Genomic DNA, 22,251 nt, shown 5'->3' with positions numbered 1-22,251 from the left:
CCATCCTGTACGTCCCACATCATCACTGTAAAAGAGTTTAGCTCACATTTGGCTGTCCTTAAATAAAAGTTCAATAAAATAAATATAATGGTGTTCCACTTAATGTGCAAGACGTACGTAATGCCGGCTCAAATGTCCGGGTCGACAGTGGATGACCATTGTATTTCGAGGTTGCTTGTGGTTTTGTCACGTCTAATTTTTGCACCCTCGAAATCAAATACTGTGCTCACATTTGGCAGAAACCTCTCTGAATTACATTATCAGGTGCTCATTGTGGGCAGCACTAGCAGGCCTCTCTCCTGTTTGAGAGCCTTTCAGCCTTTTGTTTAACCTCTTCTTTTTGTGGTCTCTTTGTGAAATAAAAATAAATAAATAAATAAATAATAGATAATTGTCGTCGTGTATCGCCAATTTCGCAACGCCTCTGAAACTCAACCAGTAGAGAGGGACTTGAAATGCAGCATTGTGGGGGCTGTGGCCTCGTTAAGTGACCTGAGAATTCATTGCATGCTCCCCTATCGAGAGTGGGGGGGAGGGGCTTGGCTGAGGGACGATGAGTCACTCTTTGGCCACGCCCCAGAGACACAGTTCTGTGGAGTGGTGTCTCAGGCTGAGCCTTTCACCGTTGCCCGGGAGAAATGACTAATCCGCCAGGGTGACCTATTTTTCCCGCCCTCACACACAAATAGGGGCGGGCTGACCCACCGCGCCTGCGTTCTGGCACAGCGGTGAACAAAGCCCAGGGGCCCTCTTGTTTGTTTTCTGTTTCTGTCCCAGAATCCTCTGCTTTAGTTTATCGCTGTCTCATTTCAGTCTCCCCCCTGGCTTCTGCTCTGATATGGAGTGAAGGAGAAGGAAAAAGGCTGTTTGAATTGAGAGATTTCCCAAACTGCTGCGTGTCACTGTACTGTGCATCACCAGAGGAGGGTTGAAACACATGGGGTACTTCTCTAATTTTCAAGGGATTCCCTGTGTTAGCTTGGCATCTCGTACATTATCGGTTTTACATGGCTTTAGAAGACTGTAACATTCATAATCCAGACAGAAGACTGAGTCTGTCTGCTTGATATTTTAGAATTATTACCGTTTTTGTTCGCTGTTTCTAAAATTGAGTTCTTGGTAACCCTAAGAAATCCAATGGATGAAATTGAAAGTGGAGGTCAGAGAAGTCTTCAAAAACTCCTGCCCCATATTTCAAGCATGATTTCATCTTAGACCGATTTCAAGTGTTTGATACAGCACGTTTTTTGTTTGTTTGTTTTTTTCGGTTGTTTTTTAGATTTTTAGATCTTTTGGAAACTGTCACTCATTTTTCCCCTCAGTCTCACCGGTCTTCTTGGGGCCCGCTTTCGGTGTGGCCCTGGGGCTGCCCGTGGCCCCTGAACCCATCCGCCCTCTCCCCCCTCTTTGATCCTCCCGTCTGCACCCTTGATGTTTGATGCCTTTACCTGCTGCCTGAGGCATTGTATCCCGCTGAGCACCTCACCCCGACAGCTCAAATATTTAAATATTCAGAAGGTGCAGACTGCGTGTGCTATAAATCCCTAATCCCAAACTCCAAAAGGCAGGCATAGATCCATGTTTCTCACACCGCTGGGGGACACCTCCCTTGTGGGGGGAGTGGATATCGGCTGTCGAGGCTCGTAAAAAATAATAATAATAATAATAATAACGAACTTAAAGTTGTCCCCAAACTGTCAACCGACAAACACAGAAAATGGGAATTTCGTAATGCTGAAGACATGTGTCTGGGACAGTGTCTGCTGACTCTTTAAAGCGTAATTACACGTTTCTAGCTTTTTGCCACGCAAGTTAATCCTATACCCCTTCTAAATTACCAAAACACATTACTCTGGTCTTACTCAATTCAGTCCTGTTATTACCTTGCCTTTAACAGAGGGTTTGCAAGCCTTTGATTGACAGGTTAGCACAATGATAGTTAGATTTCAGGTATTTGTCTATTTTAAACATCCTCAGGGGATATCCTTTTTTTGTTTAACTAGCCAGTGTTTCGCCCTTGGCGTGACTACTGAGTCGTGGAATTTCAACAGTGCTGTCATCTTCCTTGCTGTTTCTAAAGTTCCAAAAATTTTCTAATAATCAGTGTCCTGCAGAAATATTGTGCATAGATTGTTTTTTGTCAGTCAATTAGTTCAACACTGATCAAATATCGAAGCCCCATGCGACTAAACCGTAATGGTCTGTGAATGGTTCATGGAAAAATATATTCAAATGTTCCTGAGAATCATTTTCTGTCATTTAATAATTAGCCTATTTAATGCCCTTACGTAATTTGTTTTGTTAGATGTGCTGAATAAAAAAGGCTGGTAAGTTATGATGTCACGTAATTCATTCTTTTCTTTTTTTTTTCTTTTAAAAAAAAATATTTTTTTTGTAATGTTAGCGATATGCATGCTAAGCGACACGTTTTCTGGAATGAGACTCTCAGGGTCCTATCCGGTGTGACTGTTGTCCTGTGAAATCCTGACAGAGCGTAGTCCGTCTCTCTGTTGCTAACTTTCAAAATTTCATAGGAACTCGGTGTGCTGCAACTCCTCTGCACTTTGGTGGAGGTGCTTCGTTGACTCTGAACTGTCTGCTCGCAGCGGTTCTCTTTCTTGTTCGAAGTCGGGATGTGAACCGTCGGCGAGACTCTGAGACATGAACAGACCTGTTCTCGTGGTTTTCGTGTTGGCATTTGGGTGTGGCCACTTTGAAACCGATTGAAACGGGACAGATTTCTCAGTACTGCTGATCCGACACCTAGGCGCCTCACTCCTAGGTTTGCGCTTTATCCCACGTGAACCGCGCTCAGCGTGTGGGGGCTACTGCTGGGATGGAGTTTTTTTTCTAAGCTTTTCAAGCCTATTTTGAATTGCCATTTGGCATCCACACCTGTGCAGGAAGCCTGACAGCTACTCTTGTGTTCTGTGCGGTGCTGCAGTCATCCGTTACACTGTCCTGGACTGTTTCCCACTCTAAAGTGCTACAGCAGCGCTAGCATTAGCGACAAGAGAAGGTCCACTGCTGCTGCCTGGCGAATAACTGGGGGGGTCACTGATACAAACCTGAGGCGCCCTACACAAATTAAGGCCACCATATCCTGAGTGGAGGAAGTCCAGTGCCTTCTGCTACTGTGAACTCCAGCTCATAATTGGCTAATGACTTTGTGATGCCATGCCTGCGCTTGTGACAAGCACGTTTACTTGCTAAGCCACTCCATTATCTCTTATGAGTTATGGTCCAACTGCTTCTCAGCAACTGATTGCACAATGGCTAATTAATCATATGATTGATAGAAAAATTTTCTGTGTAAACATTAATTACCGGGGAAATAAATGGCATTGGCATATAATTTGCTTTGTAATTTATCATGCATTTATTTTCTCATTAGTTTGGTCATACGCCAGTGTGGCTGAAGCAAGTACTTTATATCCCAGGTGTTCTTCTTGGAGACTGATGAGTCATTCAGTTTTCTGCGGTTTTACATTTTTAATCTCAGTAGCGCTAATGCGCTCATCTATGCTTTACACTTTCGACATGTCAAGTTGGCTTTTAACAGCCTATATTTGCATGTTAGCTACCCAGACATTATATTTTATTTATATGTTTTTGAACTCTTTGTCAGAAAACAGAAAGATTTAGAAATTTAGAAGCTACTTCTTGATGTCTAAATTTCCAGCATCAAAATCTGTTGCGTAACATGGCTTCATTCATTAGCACCTACATGCAGTTATTTCATAATTGCTGTGATTATGCAGAATTGTGTGACAGTACCATAATTGGGTAACCTGGGTGATCTCTCAGCCCACACCTTCTGCACTCATATTAGGGTTACACTATGGGAGACTGCAGAGTAGCACAGCCTGACAAACCACTGGTTTCACGTGGGGGCACATACACATGCCCACAGGCGAAAACACACCCACACACTCGCTCGCTCCCCTGCACACGCTCACACTCGCATAAAAACGGACCTACACGCGCACACACGCAATCATTCGCACTCACTCTCTCTCTCTCAGGCGTATTGACACACACCTGCACTGAGTAATGTTTGTGTTGGCTCAGCCCGGGGGAAAGAGCAAGGTGATGGCTAATGGCTCTGGCAGTTGTCTGGTGCAGAATCAGTGAGCCTTTGTTCGTATCTGACTCTGATTTTACAGACATGCCCGAGTTATAAATGACATGTCCATTCCTCGCCATAGCCTTGAATCTGATATTCCCTTGACCCTAATGCGTTCACCATCAAACAGAGTGAACTTGCCACTATTTAACAGCACCTTTGCCTGGTTTCAGTCTGTATTTGTCATCCTTGGCTTAAGAATAATTTGAAGGGATATGTACTTTCTTCACAAGCACAATTTTGTGTATTTGTTTTGGTTACCGCCAAATTTAGCATTCTGCATTTGTGAATAAAAAGAAACCTGCATTTACCTGTGCGTCAAAGGATTAATGTAAATTCAACTTGGGCCTACTTAAGGATAACACAGCTCCCCCCCTTCTTTCCAGATGGTTACCGGAGCTCTGACTCTCCTAAGGTGGTGAAGCTTGGGGTGCTGCCAGTGAAGAGCATGCTTGCTGTGGAGGACCACGTTTGGGCTTCGTCTGGTGGCCAAGTCTTCATCATCTGCACCAAGACGCACGTCATCGAGGTACTGTCATTTCCTGTCTGAACCCATACTGTCTGAACCCACCTCTGCACCCACCCGTCATGCTCTTAGGATTCTCTAATTGTATGAGGCCTCATCTTGGCTTTATAATCTGTCTCTCTTTGTATTTCAACCCTTGCATCCACTGTGAGCGTGTACAATGTAGATAGAATGCAAGGATACACATGCGGCCTTTGCTGCAGTGAAAAGAATTTAGAACAGTATGAATATATTTCGGGAGAGTATTTTTTATAGCAGGTTTTTAGAGCTCAGTTTTTTGCCAAGAAAGCCTGCTGCCCTGAAAACCTTCCCCGGTATCATTGTGTGCAGGCAGCATTGCGTAATCGATGGCTTTCTTTAGCAAGAGGAGTGGGCGTTGGAGAATTCAGATGCTCTGAGCAGATGCTGTCGGCATAGTTCACATTTTTGTCTCTGTGCACTAGCGCATAGCGGTATAATGCTGTAGCTTCCCACACTTGCTGAGTTGATAGGGGTGTCCTACGGCCATCTAGATTAATTCTGAGCTTGTTTGCTCTACTGTAAATGATACAAGTGCAGGCTACTATCCGAGATCGATAAGAAGCCAAGAAAAAAAGGTTGTGGTTTTTCTTTTTTGGAACAACTTCCGTTCCCTTTTATTTTCATCCCCAGTTTGAAGTGCTCCTTGTCAGTTTCTGGAATATCCCAATGAAGTGTCCCTCATCGATTTATGCGGGGGCATGTTAGCAAGTCTTCTCCTCTGCGTGCAGCCAAATGCCTGCTGAAGTGCACTAGCTGAAGTGTACTAGCTGAGGTGGGCAGTTACTGCACCAGAGGGCTTCACCGCTGGTACAGACTGATCGCTGCTATCCTATCGGCCAGAGGGAGGTGCTGTTGCACAATAAGATGGAGATACCCTGCAAACTGATTACCCTGCATCTCTGGGCTACACTAACGGTCAATTGCGCGCAACCCCCCCACCCCATGGGTTACCAGCCACATGGGGGCTACTCTAAATCGTGGTGCTAAGGCCAAGTGCACCAGCTGCATAGACCAATGCTGGGACTCCCCAGTACAAGTTTAGTGTTGTCTTCAGGAAAATGCAGGACCCTGTTCTCCTAATTTGGGAAACTGACTGTCTTTGACTTCATGCTGTGGCTTTTCTTGTTCAAGTGTAACTAAAATATTAACAAAGAGAGGGCTGCAACTGTGGAATAATTGAAGAAAACCAACACTGTCTTCAAAAAGGAAATAAACATCTGAATGAATGTTAAAAAAAAAAACCTTTTTTGAGCACAGGTCTTAGACTGACCTGAATGTGTTTAAGTTGATTATTAAGACATGCACTCTCAGGTCAAAGGGCCGTTTTGATTTTGAATACTGGGAGGAAAAAAGGCCACAGGTTTTGCAAGCAAAGGATGAGGATGTTTTGCTTGTTGACTTCCTCGGGTTGAGCCATGTGGACCTCATCGGTCTCCTTCTTCATCTGACTGCTCACTGACACTGGACTAGATAAGGTAACAGGCTTCAGGAGGCAGCAGTCATCTATACATATTAAAAATCATGAAGTTTTATTTCTCAACAAATATATCAGAAAAATGTGCTGCATTAAAACCATTCCTAAGTTTAGGGGCTTATGAATGCAGGTTTTTGAAGACCATTTGAGCTTCTACGTGAAGTAAATTTGGTGCTTACGAACCCAAGACATTTCAGTTTTTGATTTCAGAGTCAAAAAAATGGAACACAGCCCACTGTGAACTGCTTGGAAACTCGTTGGAAGGAACTGCACATTTTCCGAGGCGCAGATTTGGCCTGCTTTTTTTAGCCTTCCCTGCTGTCACCGTAACATCTGTTGTTTGCTGAGTTGGATGCTTGAATGAGGGTTGATCTCGACTGATTATCCACCCTGGATACTATTACCGCAGAGAGCAAAGAAAGCAGACTTTCCGCTCGATTTTAACCCGCTGCATGGTGAGTCTGTTTGAATTCAGTAAAGTAGATCCAGCCCTGGGGGCCTCCAGTGGCGTAGCCCGTAGAGCGCTTTCCACATGCTCATTGCGAGCCGAGACGTCGGCCTTTGTCCTCCAACCGCCGACCTTTGTCGCATGTCTCTCCCTCTCTCTCTCTCCTCCTAGTTTCTCCTGTCTCTCTACACTATCCTGTCTAATAAAGCCGGAAAAAAGTAGGCTCTAGCCCTCCTAGGAGCATTCTCACCATGAGGTACATCAGCCCCAGGAATTGTAGAATCTCCTGGTCACCTGTCCTGGCTCTTTACAGGGCAGCGGGTCAGCGTGTATGAGTCAGAGTGCGTGACGTGACCGTAACAGTGTCTGTCTCCCTGCTACTGTGATGTCACCTGACCTAGATGTTCCCAGCTGGCTATAGAAACTAGGTGAGCAATGGTCTTACAGACATTGGCCTTGTCTTTAACTGTGTGCAGTCTGTTTTAACTTTGCTTTGTTTTGTTAAATATATATGGAGTAGGGATTCATTCACTTTAGTGGTTATATGATGCATGATTCATTAGCAAAGAAATTATGGTTAAGTAAATTAACCCTTCCTTTAAAAGCTGATTTATGTGTTTTGATGAGGTGTGTAAGAGTGGCCATGACTTGCATGGATGGGTTGCATATTTTAACAGCAACAGTCTACTCTGAGAGTATACATGTTTTGTATCATTTGGTGAAGTCTGGCCATTATTTCCAGGCTCCCATTGTTCACTCATTTGGAAATGTAACAAAAATGTTTGCTGCATATTTTTCAGAAATACTTTTGCACAAACATTCAGACACTATCTGGAGATGCTGTGTTTGAGTTCCCTCAAGATGTTTTGAGTTGCAACGGCGCCAATATAACTGAAGGAACTATTTTATGTCTTGAAATGCGTACTATGTACATGGCTTTTGTATGTATTCTTGTATGTTTTTGTATGTTTTCTGACTTGACTCCGGTGGTTTCTTCTGTGCATGCGAGACCATTACCGCAAGCACACATACGCTCGCAGGAAATTTCTGGAACGTGGCCCGGTGAGTTTTCACTTTAGTTTTCGCTCTTTGGTTGCTTATGCCGTTTGGCCTGATCTGAGCGATGTCACGCTCTGTGACTTTTTCCCTGATTGCCTGAGGGGAGGGAACAAGTCGAGACCCAAAGGGGACATTCCTCTTTCGAGAGCCGGGGAGTTGAGTCACGTCCCCGCTCCTGCTCCTCTCCCCCCACACCTGCCGTCGTCCTGGAATAGCAAAGCCCCGGGTTTCCTGTGCGGCGTGCGGTGAATAATAATCCCGTTAGAATCGCTAAGCTCATTTAGGGCACCACCTGTCTTCCTCTCCGGGAGCCGCGTGCGTCCTGTTGGCAGAGGGGAAAATGGCGGCTCGACGGCGGAGGGCGAGAGGTGGTTCCCTCCACCCGCTAACCCCTTCCTCCCCAGGCTCAACTGTACTGGCAGCCGCTGATGTTGTAGGCACCACTTGAGTTCAGTTCTGTCACTGGACTGAACTGAACTGGGTGGGACTGCATGGGACTCTGTTAGAGATGAAGACGAGGATTCATTCTATGTGACTCATTACCTTTGACTCTCAATTATACATTGATTTATGCTCTTCATAAACATGTTTTCCAAGGTGTAACAGTCACCTGCTATAACTCCCCAACTGTGTTTACGAGCAAGAAGAAACAAAACTTTAGTTGCAATTTCAGGTGCAAGTTTTTTTTTTGGCATTTTTCTCCCATTTTCTCCCCAATTTAGTCGTTATACCAATTCCCCATGTGAATCACGGTCCTGGTCGATGCGCTATCCCCTGTTGGTCTGGGGAGGGTGTAGACTACCACATGCCTCCTGCGATACATGTGGAGTCGCCAGCCGCTTCTTTTCACCTGACAGCGAGGAGAGCATAACGCGTGCAGAGGTTCACGCCATCTCCCCCAGATCCCCTCCCTGCTGAACAGGCTCCCCGACCAGCCAGTAAGAGTCGCTAATGCAACGATCAGGACTCATACCCTCATCGGCTTCCCACCCACAAACACGTTCCTACAGTTCGTAGGAACGTCTGACCAAGCCGGAAGTACCGCTGCCGGGGATCGAACCCGGGTCTCTGCGGTGGTAGGCGAGTGCTTATACTACCCAGACGGCCCTATTAAGGGTGAAAGTTGACCGATTCAAGGCCTAAGATAGGATCCATTTGAGCTTGATTGCAGTTTGTGAGTGGAGCCCCCTACCACGTTCACCCACTTTGAGTCTCGAGAGCCGGCGGAAGGGAGAGACCTCAGCATTATAAGTAGGGTTGGGGCAACCTCTGCTGTGGCCTGAGCTCTCACTGAAACAGCAGTGTTTTGTCTCCTCTCTGGAGAAGACAAAAGTGGATTGTGCAACAGCTGGAATGCACAACGTGTGCCTCGGTGAACAAATGCTAACACCAGCTATCCGCCAGCAGCACAATGCTTTCTCACGTGCAAATACTTAGTCTCTCAAAAATCAATGAGGTTATTGTGTCCCCTTTCCTTGATTTTCCTTGAGTTGGTTTGTGTTTTTTAGTTTTCAATACAGTGAGAAGATTTGATTCTACTGATTTTTGGAGTTGTATTTACATTTGAGGCTGGTTCATAAACTGCATTGCATGTGTTCCCTGACAAGGGTTAAATACACTGGTAATAGTGTTGAGATTTGTTCATAGAGCGTGCGAGGCCAGTTCCTCAGGGTTAGTTTCTGCTGCTCCTACATGCTGCACATTAAATCTCTCTCTCCCTGGGTGACACTTAAGGTCAGCTGTGCTGCATCGACATTTATCTGCATCACTCCACACTGCAAGGAGCCATTGAGCGCTCAAAAAGAACACTTATTCCCACACAACTTGAGCTTTCACTCATTCGGTTCCATCCATTTTGGTTATTAGTGGGACAGAGTCAGTGTTTTCTGGGTCTCCAGCTAGTTGGGGCGGCTGCCAAACTGTGTGTTTTGGGATATCTGAATGCTGTTCGAACACCGTTACATTTCTTGTGTGAAGGTCTTGGTGGCTCTCTTTGTTGTGCTGCCAAAGGAGTAGATTGTTCCCAGTTTGGCATGGCCGGGTTGTTACAATGGGCGCACTGGAACTAGACAATGTTCAGTTTCATAGTGGGGATGTGTGTGTGTGTGTGTGTGTGTGCATGCATGCGCGCGCGTGCGTGCGTGCATGCATGTGTGCTTGCATGTAGTGTGTGCTCTCGTAGTTAATGTGTGTGTGAGAGAGAATGTGTTTCTGTGTGTGTTGTGTGTACATGCATGCAATTTGGGTGTGTACGTGTTTACGTGTGACGTGTACGTGTGTTTATATTTTTATTTGAACACGCGTGCATCTAATGCGCTATGTTGTAACGCACCCTCCATCTCTCTCCCTGCAGAGGCAGTTGGAGGCCCACCAGGAGGAGGGCATGGTGGTGTCCCACATGGTGGTGGCAGGGGTGGGAATCTGGATCGCCTTCAGCTCGCGATCCACCCTGCGCCTCTTCCACACAGAGACGCTGGAGCACCTGCAGGACATCAACATCGCCACACCTGTGCACCACATGCTGTCCGGTAAGAGTAGTGTACACACCTGTGCACCACATGCTGTCAGGTAAGAGTAGTGTACACACCTGTGCACCACATGCTGTCAGGTAAGAGTAGTGTACACATCTGTGCACCACATGCTGTCTGGTAAGAGTACTGTACACACCTGTGTATCACACAGGTCAGGTACGCATTCTGTGTAATTTCCCTTTTCTTTCAGCTCAATTAAAATTTTATTTTTAAACTTTAAAAATTATTTTTGTCAAGAATTTATTTCATTGCAGAAACGGTAACGCGCCGTTGCGAGAATTACTGCGTGCTGTCCTATGGCAGCCTTCGTAGTTGTAAATAGCTCAGCCACCTCATGTGATGAATGTTTTTGAGATCTTCTGCTAGGCTTCAGTCATAACAGTGTCTTAATAAACACCTTATAATATTGCCCAGTGTTGGAATGTCCTTTGTGTGTTCACGGTCACAGCTTTCAAAAGACCAGCTGCCTCAAATCAGGCGACGTGGCTGGCAAACAAGCCGCCTCCTACCATTTCATTTAGACTGGGGACAACACGCTCTGATTATCTTCAAAGGTTTCCTTATCGACCCTCAGTAAACACCACAATTAGTGCCGTGCAGTGGGGATTACCGTACGTTTTCATCTGAAAGCCCCCAAAAATGACCACACCCGTGGCTGACGGCCTAACCCCCTGCAGTGAAGTGGTTAACGTTTGACAGTTTTACCCAATACTCACTACAGGTTGCAATGCTGTCAGTATTTTAGTGTGCTTAAGGCTCGTTAATTAGTACATAGGATCATCTCTAAATCATGACTTCATTGTATCATGGATTTTAGTTGTTAATTTAATATGATATGAATCTTTAAGAATTACAGCAGCCATGATATTTCAAAGAATGTGTAAAGCTGACACGTTTTATTTTATTTTTTTTTTAAAAACAACCTTAAATATGGAAATATTTTTCCTTTTCCTGCTGAGGATCCACTAGGACTCCTTCGTGGACCCCCAGGGCTCCATTTTGGAAACCCTTCCATTTTTGGAAACCCTGCCCTCCATTAAAATGGGTCTGCTGTAGACCGTGTTCCAGCGCCTGTCCCTGTTCCTCCCTGCAGCGCAGTGCTGAATCCAGCCACTTCCTCGCTTTCCCTCTGCTTTCGCATTTGCTGCGAATTCTCCCTTCCTCTCGTTTCCCTCCGTCATCCTGCGTGCTTATTTTTGGACTCGGGGCAGAGGAAGTCGTCGCAGCTGCGGCGGAAATACAACGCCCCCTGTTTTAGTTGCGCCAGCGCCAGCGGGCCGCGTTGCAAAATTCGAACCGCTGGAAGCTCAGCCGTCCTTCGTGCCCAGACCTGAATAGGTACGGCTGAGCGTTAAGCACATGAGCGCACACCAGGAAGCAGAACAGCCTTTGGCATTCTGTGCTCTGGAAAATGCAGACGTTTCGTCAGACGTTCACCCTGTCATTCAGGTGTCAATTAAAGGGGACACTTATTACAATATCCTATAGGCGAGTAGGTTACTCGTTCCCAAAATTTCTAAGCCTGCAAACCACTAAACTTCCTGAGGCCAACCCCTTATTAAAACAGAGGAATGTAAATCCCAGTGCGTGGCCGTGTTTGCCATTCCCGATAGCGAGCTAGCTTATCGTACGGAACCCGCCAATCAGTGGCTTCTGATCTAGCACCTTTGTGTTTCTGGCAAGGTGTGGAACTGTTCAAACTGCTGTTCATTGGGAGTGTCCTTCATCTCCCAGAATTTTTATGTATATTACATGTTCAAATAACTTGTGCCCTGCCCAAGAAATCAACGTTTCTTCCAGACGTTGAGAAGTAGAGATTCTGTAACGCAGGCTACAGGCTACAGGCTACATAATGGGGACCAAAGGTTGGGTTTACTGCACCTATGTGACATTTAAAAAGTGGGTTGGAAACATTTTTAAATTTGAGAAGTTGGCTCCCAAAAATTGCCTTCCAAATGAAATAGGTTTTCGTTTTGTCTCAGCTGCCAGCAGAAGGCTTCAGAATGAATTCCATCACCAGATAAATGTTCAACAGATGCACTCCTGATACACCCCATAAGTGCCCTTAAGCGCAAGATTGTGTGGTGTGTGTGTGGCCGTGAAAGAGCTGTAGGCGGATGCCTACAGAGCACAATAGGGCACGGCTAGCATGCTAATTGCTGTGGGTTAACCGAGCGACTCAGTGCCGAGTCACGGAGAAACACCTCTGTATCTGCAGCCGCTTGCTCTACCGTCCGTCACATGGAGCGCCGTGGAAACGTGTTTCAGCCGGGCACTCGTGGCTCGTGGTCTGTCAGAGCTCTTGCTCATCGGAGGGCTTTGCTTTGACTACAGACTCTGTAATGAAACGAAAAACAGATGGCTTGCGAGACGTCCGTAGGACAGCCGACTTTCAGTCACGTGCGGTTCCCCCTTGGGAGGGAGTGTTACCCTCTGCTTTCTATCTGAGTAATGCAAAAAAATAAGGAAGGAGGGTGGTGGCCTTTCTTGGCAAACACATGGTAGCCCTTGTGCTTCTATCTTCCCCATCTTCTGGCTCTGTATTACAGTTTATAGGTATTGATGAAAAGGCTTGCCCAAGGACAGAGCGTCCTTTTCCACAGTAGTAGGTTCTCTCATTTTACCACATAAAATACCGGGGCTGTTATCCATTAGTGATTTGGAAGCGCTGCCTTCTCTTTCGCTGCGATGTGGCACACGTTGCTAAAGTTGCACAGGGGATGTCAGCGTTTCCTGTTGCCCCTGAGCCCTCGTCCGTCCCCGAACCTGAGCCTGACCGCGCTCTGCCCCGTAGCGTCCTGCGGTCTCCCGTGGGCCTCTCTCTTACCGAAACGGAGTTTAATAATACTGCGCTAAAGGGCTTCTGCCGCCTGTTCAGTATTTCGGGTACTGCCCTGGAGTCCGTAGCGGGAGGCTTATTTATACCCAGCAGCAGCTGTGGCGGCGCACTGAAGCGCTTGCGAATGTTTGCGTTTGTCAGCGGGGCGCTGACACTAGCTGAGCAGCGCTCCCATTTTTCTCTCGCCGTTAACCAGGAATTTGGGACCGAATCGAGAGACGCGTTACAGCGCCGGTCCTGTTTTATAATGTTTATTGGGTAATAAATACAGCCTCTGATGGCCAGTGACCCCCCCCCCCCCCAACCCCCACCCCATCTACTCTCTCTGTGTATTGCTAAGTGCCTTTTTTTTTTGTTGCCTTGAACGCAGTGCTACTTAGCAATCACAGGACGGGTGTCATTAAATATTCAGCACGTTTGTGTGTCTCCGTAAATCGCGCCGGTGTCACAGCGTGTCGCTGCCCGGTTTGCGCTTCCGGCGTCTGTACCGCTCGCGGAGCGAGAAGTGTTTTCGAGCTCACTCCCGCTCCTCTAACACTCCGCGCGTTCCTTTTCTGGCGCTTTTAATGAGAGGCAAAATGACGGTACGGTGCCGTTTAGTGGGTAAATATGCGGTGCTATCAACACGGCATCTGCGCTAGCACTTCTGCTGTAGCTGCTGTCAGTCTTGTGGAAAACATGTCATGTTAATGTACTGAATTGTGTTGAAAAGGGAAAATGGACTGAGGACAGATTGCTGTATTTCTTTCCTCAGTAGAGGTCATGTTTTCTGTGTTGCTTTGCTTGGTTTCCAGGGTCAGAGCGTTAAATAATCCTGTGAATGTAAGTGCCAGAAATGTAAGCCCACTCAAGGCTTTTTTGGGAATACAATAGTATTTTACTGTACTCGTTGTGTCACGCTGTCATTATCATGTAAACACAATAACGAAACACTTTTGTTTTCCATATCTTTCTTTGTTCACACAAGTTATTTTCTTTGTGAGAATATTCATGGGAAATCACTTTGAATGACTACATCCATGTATTGTTTATTTCTCCTTTCTTGGTTCAGCCCTGAGAATAATTTTTCTATTTCTTCTTCGTCGTCTTCTTTCTGTCAACATGTCAGTGCGCAACATGATGCAGTATGTGATGTGAGAGAGGTTTATATTAATTGTAATGTGGCGAATATTAGCAATTATAATAACAGCAAAAAGAATTATGCATAAGAGCAAGTGGTTACTGTGGTTACTCTCCCACATGGTACGCACACACACACACACACACACACATACAGTCGCTTAGCCTCCTTGCAGAAGAAGCACACATATTTCCAGAGTGATGCGCTCTCGGTAAGTAATCAGGGTGATTTTGTTCAGACTCATTGTTTTCCTTGGGGGGAGGTTCAGGAGTTCATCTCTCTGCGAGTGCATGTTGTCCTGGCCTGATCTGCAGTTCTGTTGAGCTCTGTGTCAGATGAAATCTCCTTACCCGTTATACTTTCTCCAGTTCAGTGTTCGGTTGCCCTTCATCTGTGGACATGAATCTACACGAATCTCACCTAAAGGAGGACTTGTCTTGCTCCCGACTCCTACTCGTGTAATGCTCTTATTGTGGGAAGACCTTCAGGAAATCATGTGATATTCACCAACCCATCATTCCAGTGGCATAGCCAATTCAGTTCAGAAGAGGGGTTTCGGAAATCCAACCAGAACTGACGAATTGTCAAACAAAATTGTCTAACAGCTTTTACTGCTGTTTGGATTCTGTGGAGCTTAAACAACCCCACAGCTATGTATCTGCATGTTTAATGAAAAGAAGCAGTGACTGGCAGCTTATGTGCTTCTCTGTGTACTGCCAGATTCATGAAGGATATCGCAGTGACGAGCTGAGCCTATATATGATATATTCCAAATTGGATATTCCAAATTGGGGGGGAAAAGAAGTTCTGGGTTAAAATTTGGTTTAAAAATGTAAGAAGTGTTAGACCCTGTTGAGCCTCTTCAGTGTGCCTGATATTGTTACACACATTTGATCAAAAAGACACATTTTTCATCGTGTGTACATTTAATGTACCATCCACATTCACTTTCTTTCCTTTCACTCTCCCTATATAGGTCAACTAGGGCAACTTGCTTTTATTAGCATCACAACTGGCCACTAAATTGTATATTGTTATTTTTGTGCAACTGCCACTTCTTGCCAAAATAAAGAAGCTATGGCTGCTATATTGCTGCTACTGCTAAATACACCTAAAACGTTGATGCTCATTCATCACACTGAGAACTCGTTATCTCTTTTTCTCATGTAAAAGACCAGTAGCTTGCAACCTAATTTTGTGGGCAGTTTGTGAAATGTGCATATGCAGTATATACAGGATAATACCTGTATGTCATGTATGTCACATAAATGGCTACCTTTGATTGGTTGATAACATTTGCCTGTTAGCGGTACTGAGGGAGCATAGTGGCATGTGTGACTTAAAAGTAGCCAAATGACAAAGGCAGACCCACCCACCCAGCTTGCCTTCAGTGGGTTCAAACACAGGTATAACAATTGAAAGTGCCTGCAAGTTTGTTTTCAGTGGGTTTACCCATGAGTCACACTTAAATTCATAGGGTGTTGGCAAGACCAGTCCTTCCCTCCTAGTGTGAAAATAAAAACTAATACAGGGCATGATCGTTCTTGAATTTGAAATGCCCTCTGCAATGAAGAAAAAAATCGTCAGATATCCAAGACAAACTCCAGCACCTGCCTTCTTGTAATAGTGGTAATTATAGTGGTAGGCTTTGTTGCAGGGAAGGTACTAGCCAGTAAAAGCAAGTTCATTGTAAATGCATAATGAGGAAATTGGCGCAATCCTGATATTGATACACCTCAAAACCACTGTCCCTTGGAAAAAAAGTTTCGTAATGTCAGGGAGCCTTGGGTGGATCAAAGCTGATGAAACCCTAATGGGAGATGCACGTGTTCCGTCTCGTTCTCTTCCCTTGCCTTGGGGGAGGAGGGGTTGATGGGAAAAAAAACTAGCTAATGACTCCCATTGTTACAATGGGTATGTTATGGCTTCTGCTATGCCAACTATATCCATTAGAAGGAACACCGCAATTGAAGGATATGCTGTCCTCTGATGCACTCACCCAAAAAGCCATTTCATTGGCTACTGACCCCTCTGTGCTACAGGGGAGAGTTACCACATATGATAGGCGGGGCTCACTGAAGATAACTGCTAGCCTGTAGCATGTGGGTACCTGGCACAACCTTGGGAGGAGCTAATGGTGTGGACTAAATGTGTCCCACCACTGCAGGCATCTGATTTGTAGTCCATCAGTGGTATCGCTGAGGCCAAAACCTGGAACAGTAGGGCCCAGTCTGCACTATTCCAGTCTGCCTCAGTGAGCACCTCCACAGACCGAGCCACCCAGGAGCCCTGAGGAGTGTTATACGAGCGTGAGGTCAACTCGGGAAGGCCCTCTCGCAAAGGCCTGCCTTTGTCGGCCTTGAACAGTTCAGATCCGGGAAACCAAGTGAGATAAACCGCCTTAATCGGTCACTGAAGCGTGCGTAACGTCGAAAAGCAGCGGACCCTGCATCTCTCCGGGAGACCGGCTTGCCGCCCGCGTTGTCCGCTTTGACCGATGCCACTGACATTTGTGAGGTACAGGCGCTGTCTGACTCAGCAGATTGTTTGCGCTGTGGGAGAGGGGCAGGGGGGGTCCGAGAGCTAGCGGCAGCTTTGTCTGCGGTCAGGCGGATGGCCAGCCGTGCATGCGGTGATGCTCGCAAACAAGGGAAGCCAGTAAACACCAAGCCCTTCATCAGTGCACATTGGACGGCCACGCTGCTCGGCCTGGTGAAGCACAATGCGCTCGGGGTGAGGGGGGGGTATGGGGGGTGATGGTGGGGGTAGTCCAAAAATCATTGTGTACAGCAAATCAGATGTGCAGAATGATTCATTTAGAAATGAATGATACAAAATACAATTATTTTTCATTTTATGTTGCTATACTTTGTGGTTATTTTATTGCATTACGTTCCATGTAGCCTAGAGAAAAGGTAGTTTTACAGTGTTTCTGTGTTGTATTCTGGATCATATCACGTGACCCAAGCTGGTACTGATCAGAGATAGCCCTTTGCCTAGATTTTAGCTGACGATGGGCGGGTCTAAACCCCCGGGAGCATGGTGATTAAGGGTGGATATTAACCCTGGACATGTGTGATTTAGGGTGAATATAAAGCCCATGTGCAATAGGCTGGGCCATAAACCGGGGAGTGGTGAAAGGTGTATTTCAATATGACAGATGAAGAAGATTACGTCTGGATGCTTGTGGGAACACATGAAACCCTTAACGGCTTGGCTGGGACAGAGCACTTCGGTTGGATGTTCTCCTCAGAAGGATCGAGCTAGCAAAGGGATCAGTGGCGATTTAACTAAAACCCTGGGGGATTATGGGAGATGGCCCTGATTCAGAGCAGTATCATTGCAGAGGTTTCACTCAGACACAAGGCATGTGAACAGTGATTACTGGCTCAGAGTCAAGCCTAATGCATTGTAGGTTGCCACACTCTTTAGCAACCCTGCGCCATCAAAAGCACAATTATTCATTCACAAAGTTCTGTGATTCAGATAGATTCTCCCCAAGAAGGAAATGCATATGTAAAAAACTATATGCAGTAAAAATTTACAAGATATAAACATATCTATGTAATATGAACTCCAAAATGTTCATAGCTTCAATGTTACATCTGTTGATGTGAATATGCACAAATTTTAAAAATGTAATCTTTACTTTTTATGGTATAGTGTCTTTTTCAGTGACTACCTTTTCCAAACTATTTGATTTTCTTCTCACCTTTCTTTAACACACACATTGGCCCCTATTGTTTCATAATCAATGCTGCGTGGCGTATGGGCACAGTAAATCGGTAGCACCTGGGTGAATTACTTGTGGCTAGTGAACGTTGGTATTTTTGTTTCCGGAGGCAAGTAGTGCGCAGCTCAAAGCATGCAGTACGGGTGGAAAATGGGCTGGATTATGCTAAATATATTATCAGGGGGTGTGTTGCAGGTGGATTCATTCGTACACTTTCAAATGATCTCTTCATTACATTTAAGAGCTGTATGTTTACCGAGGAAATTACTGCGTTCAATTTCTGCGGCCTACCATTGCAGTTGAGGACGAGGATAAGGACACTAATCAGATGTTTCTCCCGAGGTTCTTTAGCGGGCGGTGTAGAGTTTGGCTGTCACTGTTTTTCAAGTCAGAACGAATCTTATCAATAATTTTCTTTCGTCAGAATTTTAATAAAACATTGCCCTAAACAAGAGGAAATTTCTGGTTGCAAGTTTTGTTTTCAAACACTACTGCCACCTGGCATGCTTTGCATATTACTAAGTTAGAAAGTTATTGTCTGTACGTTTTTTTTTTTACATGTTAATTGTGACGGGTAACTGCGACTGAGAATAAATTGGAGCTTGAAAGACCAATAATATCTCAGATTTCAAAAAAAGACATTCAAGCAGAGTTAAACTTATAAAAAAGAAAACGGACAATGAACAATAAAAGGAAAGTGTGCAGCTTCTCCTGCTGCTGGGATTTATATCAAAGTCAAATTGGACAGCATATGATCCACAAAAACTGTTCATGGGAAAGCGCTGAAGTTAGCATTCATATGCTGGGCTGCAACTTGCACCGTAGAGATGGTCCGAGCATGTGGGAGGCGAGGGCACAAATGGCAGTCTAGACTGACACCAAAATTGCAATGACTTCAGCACAAAATTACCAAACAGCTCAGGCGCATCACCAAAAAATACCACTTTGCCACTCCAGTGGTTTACAACATGCCATTCACCAGCCGGAATATAGTGTTTGATTTTACTGTAGTTGTGCTCAAAACATAACACTGTAATAGAATTCTGAGGATTTTAGTTGTAAGTGACTTCTTTTCATGCTCCCATTTTGCGTCATTGATAATGAGGAACTTCACAGGAACTAAAGCATAGCTACATATAGTAATTCCTGTTTCACACCTGTCTATTGGCCAGTCAGTCCGCAGTTCTGACTGACTGCCCAACTGAACAGATTGTATTGTATTTTTATTTTTTTTTCACATTTTTGGATGTATGTGTGTGCTTGTGTGTGTCTATATCTCCTGTACGAGAATGAAATCATACAGTTCTCTTCAGGCTAGTGGCCAATCAGACAGCTGCAGACAGTAGAATCTAATCCTATTTAGAACTTTCCTCTGGAAAAATAAGCTTAAAAAGCCTTATAATTTGGTTGTTGTTTACGAAGGATCTGGTGAGTTTTGAGTTCTTGTATGCTGTTTTGTGCCCTTCACGTATCATCTTGTCTTTAAACAGAGTGAAATGTCTGGAGGGATAAATGCTGTTTTCTGCTATGACGGGTCTTTGGAAAGATCTGTAGTGAAAGGTGAACATCCAGTCTTTGAGAAGATGTCACTCTTATCTGACGGTTATTTGAGTTCAGATATTTAGGATTCTGCAGTGGTGAAATTTCCCTGTCTCTTTGAGCTTTGAAGCTTAATCATTGTTTTTTTTCTTTGATGTAGTTAAAAGAGATAAATAATACTGAGTCTCTCTGGAGTGGCAGCTGAGTCTTTCTCAGATAAACTTCTCAAATTTCTGTTTCTTGCTACTAAATGAGGTTGCTTCAGATGATGTTTTCCATCGGTGGCTTGATTTGTGAATTCTGCTCAACGTTTGTTAAGGTTGAGCAAGAGACTGGGAGTTTCCAGTGTTTGTCTATTAACAAATTGGTTTCAATAATTTCTGATAATGCAGATTTTTTTGAGGTAACAGGACTGTAGGATCAGAAAAAATATGCTTGATATATAACATGTTATATGTTAGAGAAGGTCTGTTTATGTACAAGCATTGCCTTTTTATCGCATCACTTTGAGTGACTTCTTCAACAAAAGGAGAGGTAAGTGAGAGGCTTGCATTAAACTGGCATTGATTCCAGAAGGTTCTTCTGTCATGGAGATTTATTCTAATCCAGAACCCATTGCCTTTTCATTTGAACTTAACTGCGAAGTGCTTAAGGGTTGAGTGTTAAGTGCTTAAAATGTAACGTAAGTGGCCCCAATATGCTTCGCTCGTTTTGTTTTTTTTGGTCCTGGCTTTGATTTCCTGACATTTTGAATTCAGATATGTTAACTTCCCATTTCACGTGTGTTTTATTCCAAGTTAATAATGGATACAATTTATGGTTTTGTGAGTCGCTTGTCCTTATAAATCCCTGGTTTTCGGTTTGCTAATGCTGCAGTACCGACCGTGGTGAAGAGTTCACTAGGGCAGCGCGTATTTGGCCATGGTATCGTTCCAGCCAGGCAGATTGGGGAGGAGGGTAAACACTTGCTCAAAAATAAATGAATATATTAATAATGGATTTTATTTGACACTAGGGACTCAGGCTGCAATTGAGTCAAGAACCTACAAAGAAACAAACTCAAATGGGAAGAGAAGTTGTGCGTTGTCCTTGATGTGCCCCCTAGTTCGCCAAATTTTCACAGTTGCACGCTTGCCGTCGTCCGCAGCTAACGGCGGTTCCTGACGTTTCCGTGGAAACGCGTCATTACTGCTGAATAGGGGGACACTGTGCTCCTGGGACTGCCTGCCTTTGAGCTGTTTGCACACGGTGTCTCTCGACAGCAGTGTCTGTTATTGGGTGTTTCCCAGGCAACGGCACTGACTCTGGTGATGGATTTAAAGGGCTGCAGGATGGTGTGTGTGCCCCCCCCCCCCCTCAGGGATAGGCACGCCCCACTGATTTAAACACCATGGACAGCAGGATGTGGACCCCAGGCCCTGGTGTAGTATTTATAGGGTATATTTATAGGATTTTGTAAGCTGGTGCTCACAAAGGACTTTGTGGAAAAAGAGGACAGATTTTTAAATGACATAATAATGATTAGTAAATAATTACTACTGAAACCTTTATTAGGAATTGCCTTTATTAGGCACAATAGACTAAATAAGAAAATGGAGCTTCAGTATTTTCAAATGTGTTGCGTACATTATGTTTTCTCATTTTCACCTAATGGAATACCGAGTCGTGGTGGTTGCTTCACTGCAACATTGTCCCTGCGACCAGCTGAGCTGCTTAGCCATTATACTGGAGCACTCCGCAGCTGACAGCTGCAAACACGCAGTTGACCAGAGGGGGCACTATTGAGCAATGCAGCAGGCCATATCATGCTGATTAGCCTCACGTGTTGGTCACATATTAAGGTTTAGCATCTGGAAGCGAGACTGTGTGCTCATTAAATCTCTCTGTGGTCATGGTATGGCCAATTAAGTTTCACCCAACAGAACTCAGGTCTACTGTCATCACTGGCTTTGGTCCAAACTAAACAGGACCATTTGTTGGTTCACATGGAGTGCACACAGGTTTGAACCATCACACATCTGAGCCCTGTGAGAGCCAGAATCCTTGCGTCTTCTCAGATTTGCTGGTTTGCAGATGTTTGTCTGCTAAAAAATAATTGTTCACGAAAACCTGTGTGATCTGAGTTTGTGATGGGCTGCCATATTTACTTAAAATGAAATAAGGTTTACTTAATAAAATAAAGGGTCACACAATAGTAATCAAATGTATATTCCTGAGATGTTTTGAGTCAAATTGGTTTAATGGTTTCATTGTATTATGTAATTACTGCTTTCACATGTATTTATAACAATACTTTCAGAACAAAAAATGTAAATACTTCATTGATGACCTCCTTTGTAATCTTGAAAGGTATTACTGCAATTAGCAACATGTTTAGTAGTCACGCACCAACAGTCAAGGTGATTAGCAGTCACAGTAATTACATGCACCGAACAGCATTAGCTGCACGCAAAGCATGTAGATTTTCCAGTGACTGCTCACAAAAATATTTCATAACTGTCTTTATTAAAACCGCAATATAAAGTGAAACCAGTTTACCATAGCATTCCTGGTCACGGCAGTTCTTTCCCTCACACACTGCTACTGTAGATGGCTTCATTTCAGACAAATGGTGCACACCACACACCCACGTTCTCAAACAGCTACATTAGAAAAGCATCCAACTGAATATTAACAACTGAAGATCGGAGCGTATAATTTATTTAGCGGGTCCCTGCCTTTGCAGAATAACAAGACCAATTTGTAATGCACTTAGTAAAAGGTGATTGTTTGATGACTCATTTTAAACGTAGTTTCACTTTGCAGTTATAACCGAAAGGGTGTTTCTTGGGTTGT

At 44.6% G+C, this 22,251-nt stretch overlaps 1 protein-coding gene across 2 annotated transcripts in view; it reads left to right on the top strand.

Moving 5' to 3' along the window:
• Positions 1 to 22,251, top strand: part of arhgef10 (Rho guanine nucleotide exchange factor (GEF) 10) — an 86,717-nt gene that overhangs the window by 57,255 nt on the left and 7,211 nt on the right. For both annotated transcript variants that reach the window (XM_064332963.1, XM_064332953.1), the window contains 2 exons: positions 4,513 to 4,655; positions 10,008 to 10,182. In XM_064332963.1, coding sequence (XP_064189033.1) covers positions 4,513 to 4,655; positions 10,008 to 10,182 — 318 coding nt within the window. The remainder of the gene's footprint in view (positions 1 to 4,512; positions 4,656 to 10,007; positions 10,183 to 22,251) is intronic.

Source organism: Anguilla rostrata, chromosome 1 (genome assembly GCF_018555375.3).
Source record: "Anguilla rostrata isolate EN2019 chromosome 1, ASM1855537v3, whole genome shotgun sequence".
Classification (NCBI taxonomy): domain Eukaryota; kingdom Metazoa; phylum Chordata; class Actinopteri; order Anguilliformes; family Anguillidae; genus Anguilla; species Anguilla rostrata.
Note: the sequence above shows the minus strand (reverse complement) of the source record. Positions and strands in the feature narration are given on the sequence as shown.